The 13446-nt window shown below is 42.4% G+C and overlaps 1 protein-coding gene across 1 annotated transcript in view; it reads left to right on the top strand.

Moving 5' to 3' along the window:
* LOC147121243 (protein FAM161A-like) overlaps positions 1–13446 on the top strand; it is a 46249-nt gene that overhangs the window by 17671 nt on the left and 15132 nt on the right. Inside the window, 1 exon segment of the mRNA XM_085981453.1 lies at positions 1959–3137. Within this exon segment, the coding sequence (XP_085837579.1) occupies positions 1959–3137 (1179 nt within the window).

Here is a 13446-nt window from a genome sequence, read left to right as displayed (position 1 = left end):
TATCTCTTTGGCATTGCCACTTAGTCCAGGATAATCACTCCACTATCCGGCTACCCATCCAAATTAATTTCCTAGATGAATCTATAGCTCAATATCATCAATACTGAGGCCATCCTGTTGTGCTTCTGGCACTGACCCCAACAACCTCACCGACTGCACACTTGGGTTGAGCCAGGTGGTGAACAACCTCAATTTTCTTCTTCTGCCCTGAGCTGAGCTTTCCATTGTCCACTTGTGCTCATACCTCACTCTGCTTCGGAATTCCTCATCCACACCATTATCACCTTGAGTATTGATTTCTCTAATGCTCTTCTTGCTAGCCTCTCTGCTTTCACCCTTTACAAACTTCCAACTAATCCAGAATCTGCGAATCTGCATAAGTTCTACTTACCCATTACCCCATCCCAGGTTACTGCTTATCTCCACTCCCTTCACTCTGTCATTGGAGTCTGATCTTCAGTCCCCTCTGAAATGCTCTTCCAAAACAACTTTGCCTTGCAGCCTCACTGTTACTAAAAGCAATCTGCTAAATTCTTTTACTTCCTTTCAAAGTAGATGTCATTCTTATTATTTGAAGTAAACCTCTTTACCAAGTGATGTGGGCATTTCAGCATTCAGACTTTTTTTACAAAGATTTTTTAATCAAAAATTGCATTTATTACAAGTTAAGTTTTTGTAATTCTCCTCTACTCCCAATCAATGTTGATAGCTAATGCAATTGTGAAACATAATTCTATGGCCCGTAATTTCCGATAGGAGGCTTCCTGTGTGAGGATGCCTCCTATCGGAAAAAAATCTACCAACTTACCTGAGGGCTCCCGACTCAAAATGTGCAGGGCCCATGTACCCCAGAGGTGCATGCAGTTTGCAAGTGTCCCTGGGATCACGTGGCCATAGGGCGCCAATAGGAGAAGGGAATCGTCCTTCATATTTTTGACAGATAGACCTGTCAAATATATGAATGGAGATCACCCCTAAAACACAGTAAAACGTTAAATAATTTTTTTTTTAATCACGTTTTTAAAATGAGTTAAAATTACAGTAAATTAAATATATTAAACAAATGTAATTTAAAAAATAATAAATATGGGGCTAAAAATAAACTTACCTTTTTTAAAAGTACTTTTAAATTATAAATGAGTGAATACATTTTTTTCCCCACTTTTTTCAACTCTTATGCTGGTAAAAGCAGGCCTTACGCCTTTCTAAGGGTTTTCTGTGGGCGATGGTTCTGCAGAGAGTGGAACTCCCCGCACCCCGCAGAGGCCCTTCTCTAGGTCAGGCTTGCGATCTGTCAAGAGCATTCTTGACAGGTCGGAAATGCCGGTTTTCAGCACATGCGCTTTGCATGCCTGAAACCGGCATGTCCGATGTCCCTACACAGCCTGTACACCCCGTAGGCATCGGAAAATACGGGCCAATGATGTTAACTCACAAGGCTGAGGGGTGACCTAATGGAGGTCTTTAACATTATGAAAGATTTTGATAGAGTAAATACAGAGAGAGTGTTTCCACTTGTGGGGAAGAGCATAACTAAAGGCCATCAATATAAGATAGTCACCAAGAAATCAAATAGGGAATTCAGAAGAAACTTCTTTACCCAGAGAGTGGTGAGAATGTGGAAGTCGTTACCACAGGGAGTGGTTGAAGCAAATAATATAGATGCATTTAAGGGGAGGCTAGATAAGCATATGAGGGCGAAGGGAATAGAGGGTTGTGCTGATAGAGTTAGATGAGGAAAGATGGGAGGAGGCTCAAGTGGAGCATAAACGTCGGCATGGACTGGTTGGGCCGAATGGCCTGTTTCTGTGCCGTATATTCTATGTAATCTTTTCTGCATCACCTCCCCCCAGTATAGAACTCTTGAGATGTTCTTTTACAAGAATGCATTCTGTAAGTTGTTTTAATGAACATGTCATAATTTATAAATAAAAACAAACTTTTGTAAATTTTTATAGTTCAACCTGCAAAATGAGTTCAGATAAGAAAAATGATGCCCATCTATCTTACTCGCCAACTGAGGTAGACAGTACTGCATACTCGAGCCTGTCAGAAATGCCCAATGAAGATCAGGAAATAGTTGGGGAAAATCTTATGTCCCGTGGATACGATCTAATTCAGGGAATGTGGGATGAATTTTCTGTGGAGGTGTATACTTCACGTGAAAAACCCCAGAAACCCGGAAGCTCAAATTTACCAAAAATGAAAATAATTAAAAAGGAGCAAAAGCAATGGTCACCGAAGATCACAATACCACAACCTTTCCAGATGACCCTCAGAGAGGCTGAGAAAAAGAAGCACAAGATCAAATCAAGGTCGGAAATTGAAATAGAGAATCATATGCTAAGAAAACAATTAGAGGAAGAAGCAGAATGCCAGATAAAATTCCGTGCTAACCCTGTACCAGCCCATACCTATATCCCGCTGTTAGAGGAAATAATAGAACAGAATGAAGAAAGAAGGAGGTTTGTAAAGATGAGGAACAAAGAGATTCTACTGGCAATGCAAAAACCATTTGACTTTCTTGAAAGAGAGGAGGAAAAGAAAAAAATCAGAAAAATGCAAGTAAAGGACCTGGATATATCAGTAAAGAAAACAAAGAAATTTAAAGCGAAGCCAGTCCCCAGGTATCTTCATGATCAAAAAATCAATGACAGGATTGAAGAGGAAGAGTTCTACAGAACAATTAGGATGAAAGTGAGAGCGCAAGAGATGTTACACAATGCATCCCTTCCAAAAAGCATGCTTCACAATACCTTTTTGGAAAAGAGGAAAGCAATGTGTTGGGACCCAGATCAAGAACTGAAGTTCAAACCCCAGATTAATGCAAAAGTACCAGATTTTGAGATGTTGCACAGAAAGTTTCAGAGACAGCTCATGAGAAAGAAGACCATGAAATTGACAACCGTGTGTGAACCCTTCCAACTGCTCACCTCCCATATTCTTTCTAAAAATGAAAACATTTTGGATGATATAATGGCAGATGAAAACCGATTGAAAGAGACCCGTTGGCCTTATATGTCTTGCAGAAACCAGTGGAAATCACACGACGTCACTAATTCATCTCAACCAGGATGTTTGGACTTGGACATTATAAAGATCACAGAGTCTGCAAAGAAGAGGGAAGAAGCTGTTAGGTAAGAACAATTTTCATCTTTGGAATGATGAATATAATCAAGTGATTTATAAAATCAGGTGAAAGTGATCTATAACTGCCCCATTTTCTGAATGCAGCATTTTAGTGAAAAACTTAGCTCTCACTGCAAAGCTATCTTGCCCAATAGCCTTTAAAAATTAAATCTTATCAATTTGTATACCATTTGGTTCAGAATTTTATGCATTAAGGCAGATAAATAATTTAAGGGAATTTCAAGTTAATTTGATACAGCAAAGAAAGATCCAACATAAAAAGCATTCTGACATTGTGCGGACATTCCCTTGCAGCAATGTGAACTTTAGGCTGTGTTCGCACACGTCTCCCTACAAGTAGTACACTGGTGTCCTCATTTAAAAGTATATTGCAAAAAAGGTACAAAGGACATGATCCAAATTTGAGTTGCATCATGCCCAAGTGTTCCACAGCATTAATTAGTTCAGAATACTTATTATTTTACATTGTGTGTGTCTCTCTCTTCCCACCTCTTTGGAATTACTATTATGAACTTTCAGGTGTCTAATACAGTGTTAAATATTTAGGATTACCATAAAATTCCTGAGATAGTTGAGATAGCAAGAAATCCAAAGCCTGACATTTCTTGGTAACTTACTCAGATATAACATCTGGTACAAAACAAAGTCCCTTTGTCTACTGCTGTGTGTTATAGATTACTGTTTCACCTTACACTTTCCCATGTAAGCTAATGATCAGAATAATGTAGTAGTGAAATCTGTAGGGACTAGTGCCCATAATGTGAGTACATTTAAGATTATCTGGCAGTCGGTGCCAATCAGAACGAGAGCAACAAATTAGGGCCAAACTTTGCTGTAGCAGGGCATCTAACAGCATCTGCCGTTAGTTAGACTTCTCCTTGCACGTTTAGGTTTTTAAACTTTTTGCGTGGCAAATTGCTGAAAGAGTAAGCTGATAATATTACACCAAGAGGAAATTGTGTATCTCCTTAACCAATCCGATTGAAGGGTTGTGAAATTAACAGTGCAAGGACTGAGAAGGAAGTGTAAATTAGGGTGGATGAATTAGAAGTCAAATCGGGTACAGAACGAGAAATAGAGAGGGAGAGAGAGAAAAGAGACAGAAAGGAAAAGTTTTTTTTTAATGTTAAATTTTTACATTTTTTTAAAATCGCCAACTACAATTAAATTCTGAAGGAATACTTTTAAAAGTTAATTTTCAGTGCCAGAGAGGTTGTTTGGCAGTAATTAACACTTATCACAACGTTAAATGGGTACTTAGACTGGAATGGACAAGACTTAACTTTTTGTGGCGAGTTTAGATCATATTTATCGTACAAAAACAGCAACTTCACACCATTCAAGGTATTTCAATGGTGAAGCAGACAGCGAGATGCCATTTTCGCAAAGTAACTTGAACAGCAACTTTTGGATATTTGAGTTTAACCGCACATCTGCCCCTCACCTGCAGTTGCTGTACCATTTGCACATAAATAACGGTGATTGCCATTAGTCTCACAGGAATGCCAGAAAAATCTGGGCCAAACTATTTTAAAAAGGCAAACTTCAGGGGAATGAGAAAGGCACTGTGAAATCCTGCTGGAAAATATTTCAATTGAGGGAAAAACAGGATCGGTTTTTAAATTGTCATTGAGATTGCAAGATCAATATCTATTATATTTAAAAAGGTGAGCAGTCTGAGGATTCTAATGGTATTGCACCAGTAGGTGACACTGTGAACTTAATTTTACTGCCCGTATTTTCCGATGCCTGCGGGTGTGTACGCGCTCTTGACAGATCGGACGCCTGTCCTGGAGAAGGGCCTCTGCGGGTGGAGAGTTCAGCTTTCTGCAGAACCTTCGCCCGCTGAAAACACTTAAAAATCTTATGCTTGGTAAAAGCAGGCATAAGGTCTGCTTTTACCAGTATGAGAGTTTAAAAAAGTAAAAAAAAATGTTCTCACTCATTTATAATTTAAAAATACTTTTAAAAAAGGTAAGTTTATTTTTAGCCCCGTAAAAAAACTTTAATTTTTTTTTTTCAAAAATTAAATTTTTGTTTAAAATATTTAATTTAATGTAATTTTAACTCATTTTAAAAACGTGATGGTTTTTTAAAAATGTATTTAATGTTTTGATGTGTTTTTGGGGTGATCTCCATTCATACTTTTGACAGTTCTATATGGGCCCTGCGCATTTCGACTGTGGAGAGGCCCAGCATCGGAAGCCTTCAGGTAAGTGTGTAGATTTTTTCCGATAGGAGGCATCCGCATGCAAGAAGCCTCCTATTGGAAATTACAGGCCTAAATGACAAATTAAAAACAATGAGGTAGCATCTAACGTTAAGTGACAGGCCCAAACAGAACCCTGAGTAATCCCCATGAATTCCTTTCTTAGAATAATTAGCAATTGTGGCCTACTGGCATCGTTAGGTACAACAGAAAATACTGTTGGTCAGCAATTGCACATGAAAATAGATTTGTTAATTAAACAAAATCAGAACTAAAAGCGCCCTTGTCAAATAACATCCAAGAATTCATAATGGCCTCTACGCAGCGCACAAATAATTTAAAATCCAAAATGGTTTAACGGGGACTAAAAGGGACACAAAGTGAGCTAGAGATGGGAACAGAGAAACTCAACTCCGTTGAGGAATGGAAAACTGCACAAGGAAGTCATCTGTTCTGTAGAAGGAGAGCAATTGCTTGGAAAGCAGCTGGAAACAAAACCGGTAACATACACCACAGTGCCCTTCCCGGTGAGCAGCAAAAGTACCCCAATTGATCACTATTTGATACCTGCCCAACTGAGCGTGACTTGGAACCACCACAAAGAAAATACATTACAACCTCCAATCCCATATTACGAATTGCAACCCTCAAGCCCCCGCTGATTGTCAATCACAATCCTCCACCCTCCCTCCCTTGATCGTCTTGGTCCAATTCAGTGGTGCCCTGCCCGCTAATCCTCATGCACTTGTTTCTTGACTACCTATATGGAATGCCACAGAAGAGTGACTGATAGATCAAAAAAAACACATGTGAGCTATATAAGTAGTTTCCAGAACTGATGACTAGGTCAATGAAAATGGGAATGACCAGGAAAACCAAATTATATAAAGCCTACATGAAAAAGAAACGGGGAGGAGAATATCCGAAAGCAAGTTGAGAGAGAAGCTAGAAATGCAAGAAGACTCCTTGGATAAGTATATCCATAAGTGTTGAGCATAAAACTAAAATAATATCATACAGTAAAAAGAGTAGATACAGAGGAAGTTTAGAACTTTAAAAGTAGAAGTGATATTAAAAAGATTGATATACCTATCAATTCATCCAATGAAAAGCGACGAGTTAAGACAGCAACTATAGGTTTTTATTGGCTAAATAACAGAGCCCACCCTCGTGGGTGATCGGATCCAACAAGGAGGAATACCAGCCAGTCGACCACCTTTATACCTGGGCAAGTAGGTGGAGCCATGGGCGGAGTCAGCAGTGGTCAGCCCAGGTATAACAGCGTGACAAGAGGCGACCTCGTGTAGTGATACAACAGTGTAAACAGTGATAACCATAGTGTAACGATATAACAGTGATAACCATAGTGTAACGATAGTGAACGATAAAAGTGGTTTACCACAAAGATAAAGTAGTTGAAGTATTAAATGAATATTTTCTACAAGTATTCACCAGGTCGATAGTGCTAATTTCTGGAGTATACCCAATATCTTTGGCGATTTTTGAGGTTGGTGCTTCAAAGGTATTTGATAAATTAGGGGATTTAAGGCTGGCAGATTTCCTGGACCAGATGATCAATAACCCTACTTTACTCAATGAGATTCGGGAGAAATATTTTAGGCACTGTTTATCATCATCGAGCAATCATTGGACATTAGTGAAGTTCTGTAGGACAGAAGGCAAGAAACCTAAGTAGCTTTTTTTTTTTTTTTTTTAAAAGAGTGACAAATTTGATCCAAGCAACTAGGCAACCAACATCAGTAATAAGTAAAATAATGCATTATACTTAAGGAGCATGCTGGAGGACTACCTATTTAGCAATAACTTATTAAGAAACAGCTAACATTGATTTAAAAGGGTAAGATCCTAGATGACAGTTTTTTTTTATATAGGTAAAGTAGATAGTGGATCTCCCTATGATTATGGTTTATTTGACTTTCAGAAGCTTTGTCAATATTTCACATGAAAGACTTATGCTGCTTATAGTTTAATGAGAATCCCAGGGTAGAACATGTGACTACTCAAAAAGGTTGTACACAGTACTTCTGAGAAGAGTAATGTTCGACTTGGGGAAGTGTTGAGTACAGTTCTGCCAGATTCGGTGGTTGGAACCCTGTTGTTTCTAATTTACGTAAATGAACCGAATACTGAACCAACTGTAAGTTTAAAATGTGCCTGCAACACACATGGGAAGAGCAGTAAAGACAAACGATGCAGCAAAAAAATTTCAGAAGCATTGATTGTTTCTACAATTAGGAAGGCAAATTAAATTAAATGTACAGTCAGGTCTGCCTAATGTCATAATTTTGGCCATTCCAACAGAATATAACATTGTATGTACTATAACACTTGGGGAACTGTTTTGAAGGCATTTACAATTTCAAGGATAACAAAAAATTAAAAAATGTGATAGTTTACTTTAATTTTACTGTAATAAGGGTTATTTTTAAAAATCAGTTATTTTGGACTCTTATCTTCAAAATTGAATCACAAGCGATTGCTTCTTCAATTTTTGCTAGACGAGCCAATGTTTTTGAGTCGAACAAATCGCTAGCTGGGCACTGCATATAATGAGTGTTAGAGAGCATCTTGAGAGAGACTGCTGGAGTCAGAGGATCAGAAGCAACGTCAACATCTTCAAAATTCTTGCTATTCACTAAAATTTAATTCTGACTTGGGTTGGCTCAAAGCTTTGATAGAGGTTCACCAAATCAAAGAGTTATCAACTGTTATGTATTGTGTGTTCTCCTCCCACCTGTGGTGGCGCTGTCACAGCAGATACATGGTTGGGTGTTCTCTTGGTTAAGTTTAGCTCTCTTTGTTCGGAACTCTCCAGAACTTTCCTTTCCTTCCTGAATAAAGCACTTCATGTGTGAATCTCTGGGTTCTGAGTTCTAATTGTGTCTAGGTAGAAAGGTACCGACACAACAAAGTGGCGATGAGGATCAGATGAATCTGCGTTGTGGGAACTTTCTTGTTTTCAACTACAAAACACTCTGAACAGAGATTGCAGCATCACATTAACGTTACGGGTGCAGTGAGTAAACAGAAATTTTAATTTGAAACGTGAGATGGCTACTATATTAGGAAACATCGGTGATTTTGATGAAAATGTGGAGCAATGGAGCGCTTATACGGAACGTTTTGACTATTTTGTATTGGCGAATGTGGTGGCAAACGAAAAGGTCGTGCCTACCTTTTTGAGTGTAATGGGGCCGAAGACATTCAATTTACTGTGCAGCCAGATAAGCCAGGAACTAAAACATATAAGCAACTAGTGGAAGTTCTTGGAGCACATTTTTCACCAAAACCTCTGGTTATTGCTGAGAGATTTAAATTTCACAAATGGAATCAAGAGGAGGGTGAATCAGTGACGATGTTATTGCTGCTTTAAAAAGGTTGTCAGAACACTGCGAGTTCAAGGAGGTGCTGAATGATACCATTAGAGACAGACTTGTGTGTGGTCTGCAAAGTGCAGCCACACAGACGCGCCTTCTTACTGAGGACAACCTTACTCTTGAAAAGGCCATTGAAGTTAGTGTCTCCATGGAGATGGCAGAAAAGGAGGCTCACTAGTTGAGTTCAACAGGGAGAGTTCACAAGGTGTCGTCTGAGCCTAAAGGTGCGCGGAACAGCACATGTTACCGTTGTGGGAAAACGGGCCATCACGCTAATGACTGCTGGTGTACGGAGCTGGAATGCCGAAATTGTGGCAAAAAGGGTCACATTGAACGCGCCTGTAGAGGTAAAAAAAGAACAGACAGAGCTGGGAAGCATGGAAGCAAAATGTCTGTATTTGGACAAGAGAGGAAAAAGAGTGTTCATTCAGTGCAGTATGATGGAACAAGCAAAACAGAGGGGAGCGACACCTCTGAGGAGGAAGAGGTGCACATACTGACGGTTGCAGATGATTCAAATGGCTACTGGTTGTCACCACTGGTGGAGGGACAATCAGTGCGGATGGAGGTGGACGCAGGCGCGGCTGTGTCCCTTGTTTCAGACACTGTCTACAACAAAATGCTAAAGCATCTTACCCTTCAGCCAACAAACATTGTGCTAAAGACATATAGGCGAACCTGTGGCCATGAGAGGCGCCATTGAGGTGACAATTAAATTGAACGGACAGACTGCGAAACTGCCACTATATGTGGTAAAGGGAAATTACCCATCACTACTGGGACGTGCGTGGCTAGAGAAAATCACGCTGGACTGGCCTGCAGTCCGCATGATGTCAAAAGGGGAGTCAGGTCTGACTGCAGTGTTAAACAAACATGCAGAACTCTTCAATGGGGAACTTGGGAGCATGAAAAAGATCAGCGTGAGACTGGACATTAAACCTGACAGCAAGCCGAAGTTTCACAAAGCCCGACCTGTACCCTATGCAATTAGGCCAAAAGTTGAGGCTAACTTGGAGGCCTTAGTCGAGAATGGAGTCCTGGAGCCTGTGAGCGTGAGCAAATGGGCCACACCCATTGTTCCTGTCCTGAAAAAGGATGGATCTGTTCGAATCTGCGGGAATTTTAAAGTGACTATTAACCTGGTGCTGTCTGCGGAACAGTACCCTCTTCCTCTCATTGATCTTTTTACGGGCCTGGCCGGAGGGCAAAAGTTCAGCAAAATAGACTTATGCCAGGCTTATCTACAAATGCATGTCGATGACAAATCAAAGGAGCTGCTGACAATTGTGACACGCAAAGGGCTATACTGGTACTGCCGCCTTCCGTTTGGAATTACGTCGGCCCTTGCTCTATTCCAAAGGGCAATGGATCAGATTTTGAGTGGACTGCCAGGAGTCCAGTGCTACCTGGACGACATCCTTGTCACTGGGACAAATGAGGAGGATCATCTTCTGAACTTGGATGCGACACTACAACGACTGAAAGAGTACGGACTCAGAATTCGTAAAGACAAATGTGAATTCTTTCAGTCTTCAGTTGAGTACCTGGGGCATGTGATTGACGCTACTGGCCTGCATAAGGCGCCATCAAAGGTCAAGGCGATCGTGGAGGCCCCAGCACCCCAGAATGTGAGCCAGTTACGTTCATTTCTGGGGCTACTTAACTACTATGGGAAGTTTATTCCAGACTTAGCAACATTGCTGAAGCCGTTACATCAGTTGCTATGTCAAGGCAAAACATGGAAATGGACTGAACTGTGCAACGAAACTTTCGCCCAAGCAAAGAAAGCATTGCTGAAATCGGAGGTCCTGACACACTTCGACCCAAAGCTACCCGTGCAGCTAGCATGTGATGCGTCACCATATGGTGTGGGAGCAGTCATATCCCACATCATGCCTTCTGGTGAAGAGAAACCTATCGCCTTCGCATCACGCACCTTGAACAAGGCCGAGAGTAACTATGCACAGATTGAGCGCGAGGCCTTGGGAATCGTTTTTGGAATTCGAAATTTCATCAGTACCTGTTTGGGAGAAGGTTCACACTCCTGACGAACCACCGTCCATTGACTTCAATCTTCGGGCCCCACACCGGAATTCCGTCTCTCGCTGCAAGCAGGATGCAAAGGTTGGCTTTACTGTTGTCAGGACACACATACAACATCAAATATCGCAAATCAGACTTGCACGGCAACGCAGACGGTCTCTCGAGGCTACCCTTGCCTGTTACTCCCCCAGAGCCTCGTCAGATAGACATCTTCTACTTTAGACAAGTGGAGGGAGCACCTGTCACTGCAGTTCAGGTGCGAAGGTACACCCGCAACGATCCAGTCCTGTCTGAGGTAATGGACGATGTCATTCGAGGGAGAGCTATAGGAGATTCTCCTAGTTTGAAACCTTATGTTTCAAAAAGGAATGAGCTCTCCGTCCAGGCAGCTTGTCTTCTTTGGGGATGCCGTGTCATCATTCCGCCACCTCTGAGGGAACCTATACTGCAACAACTTCATACAGGCCACAGTGGGATGGTTCGGCTGAAGGAAATGGCAAGAAGCTACTTCTGGTGGCCAGGTCTCGATGGAAATATTGAGGAGAAAGCCAAAACATGTTCCCCCATGTCAAAGGGTCCGGAATGTTCCACAGCTGGCAACCCTACACCCCTGGGATTGACCTGCAGAAGTGTGGCAGCGAGTACATGTGGACTTCGCCGGTCCTTTCGAAGAGAAGATGTTTATGGTGGTTGTGGATGCTCGTAACAAGTGGCCGGCGGTCGCTGTGATGAGGTCTACCACGGCAGAGAAAACAATTGAGAAACTTGGTGAAATGTTCAGCCGTTATGGCTCACCGGAACAACTCGTAAGTGACAACAGTCCACAATTTGTATCACAGGAGTTTGCAACCTTCCTGCATGTGAATGGTGTCCAACACATCAGGTCTGCGCCCTATCATCCCTCTACTAACGGCCTGGCAGAAAGGTTCGTGCAAACTTTGAAGCACACCTTGAAGGCATCGCAAGGTCAGGGCTCAATCCACCAATGTCTGAACAGTTTCCTGTTGTCCTACAGGAACGAGCCGCATGCCACAACCAAAACTTCCCCCGCTTCGCTCATGATGAAGAGGCAGTTGTGGACAAGTTTTGACTTCCTCAAACCTCCAAGGGCCGAACAGGTTGTCCATTGTCAACAACAAGCTCAAGTTGAAAAGAGAGAGAAAAGAGCCAAGGAGAGACGGTTTCACCCTGGAGAGCACGTCCTAGCTCGAAACTACAACACTGGATCTAAATGGGTTCCTGCTACGGTGATCGCGCAGACGGGCCCTGTGTCTTACATGGTTGAGACTGCTGAGGACGTCGTCTGGAGAAGACACACAGATCAACTGTTGCTAGGAGCAGAGACAGCCACAGAGGCTCCAACGGCTGGTTGGCCTGAACTGTTTCCGGATGATACCGCAAACCAGCATCCTTTGCCACAGTGCTCTTCTCCAACACCTGTGCAAACTCCTGACTTTCGACTGACACAGGCACCTTCTCTATCTAGGCCTGTGTCAATGCCTACTGCTGTGGAAGCCAGCGATGACCGCCGGTATCCTGTCGGAGAGCGGCGGCCTCCAAGACGTTTGGATCTGTAGGCTTCGTGACTTACCCACAAGACTGGGGCAGAATAAACCCCAGGGTAAAGTCAGGGTTTGAGGCAGTCTACCTCTACCCTTGGTTAGTTGAGTGCATTGAAAGTAACTTACCTGTTGAGGAATAATGCGGACCTTTCATTTAAGAGGGGAGGAATATGTTATGTATTGTGTGTTCTCCTCCCAACTGTGGTGGCGCTGTCACAGCAGATACATGGTTGGGTGTTCTCTTGGTTAAGTTTAGCTCTCTTTGTTTGGAACTCTCCAGAACTTCCCTTTCCTTTCGAATAAAGCACTTCATGTCTGAATCTCTGTGTTCTGAGTTCTAATTGTGTCTAGGTAGAAAGGTACTGACCCAACATCAACCACGTTCTAGCAAGACTGGGAAACATCAACAGGATCGGTCCAGCTTGCTAAAGTTGCACTCAAATGCTTTGCAGCTTGGAGTCAGCTTCAATTTCTTCGACCTGCACCATATTCTCTTCCTCTTTCTGGCCATGCCCGTATAGCAAAAGCAGTTTGCAGTGTTGCTCTGAGTCACAAGATCCAAAGTTCTAACACAAAATTCATGGCATCCAGCAAACTAATGGAGAAATGGATAGGCTATTGACAAACATTCACTACAAGCCCACTGACTCCCACAGCTACCTGGACTACACTTCCTCCCACCCTGCTTCCTGTAAGGATTCTATTCCATTTTCCCAGTTTCTCCATCTCCGCTGCATCTGCTCTGACGATGCCACCTTCCATACTAGTGCTTCCAACATGTCTTCCTTTTTCCTCAACCGAGGATTCCCCTCTACTGTGGTTGACACGGCCCTTAACCGTGTCCGTTCTATTTCCTGCACTTCTGCTCTCACCCCTTCCCCTCCCTCCCGGAACCACGATAGAGTTCCCCTTGTCCTCACCTTTCACCCCACCAGCCTTCACATTCAACGGATCATCCTCCACCACCTCCAGCGTGATCCCACCACCAAACGCATCTTCCCCTTACCTCCCCTTTCAACATTCCGAAGAGACTGCTCCCTCCGCGACACCCTGGTCCACTCCTCTATCACCCCCAACACCCCTT

Source organism: Somniosus microcephalus, chromosome 3 (assembly GCF_052327205.1).
Source record: "Somniosus microcephalus isolate GS21.2 chromosome 3, FLI_Smic_1.0, whole genome shotgun sequence".
Classification (NCBI taxonomy): domain Eukaryota; kingdom Metazoa; phylum Chordata; class Chondrichthyes; order Squaliformes; family Somniosidae; genus Somniosus; species Somniosus microcephalus.
The sequence above is the reverse complement of the archived record's forward strand: the minus strand, read 5'-3'. Positions and strand labels throughout refer to the sequence as shown.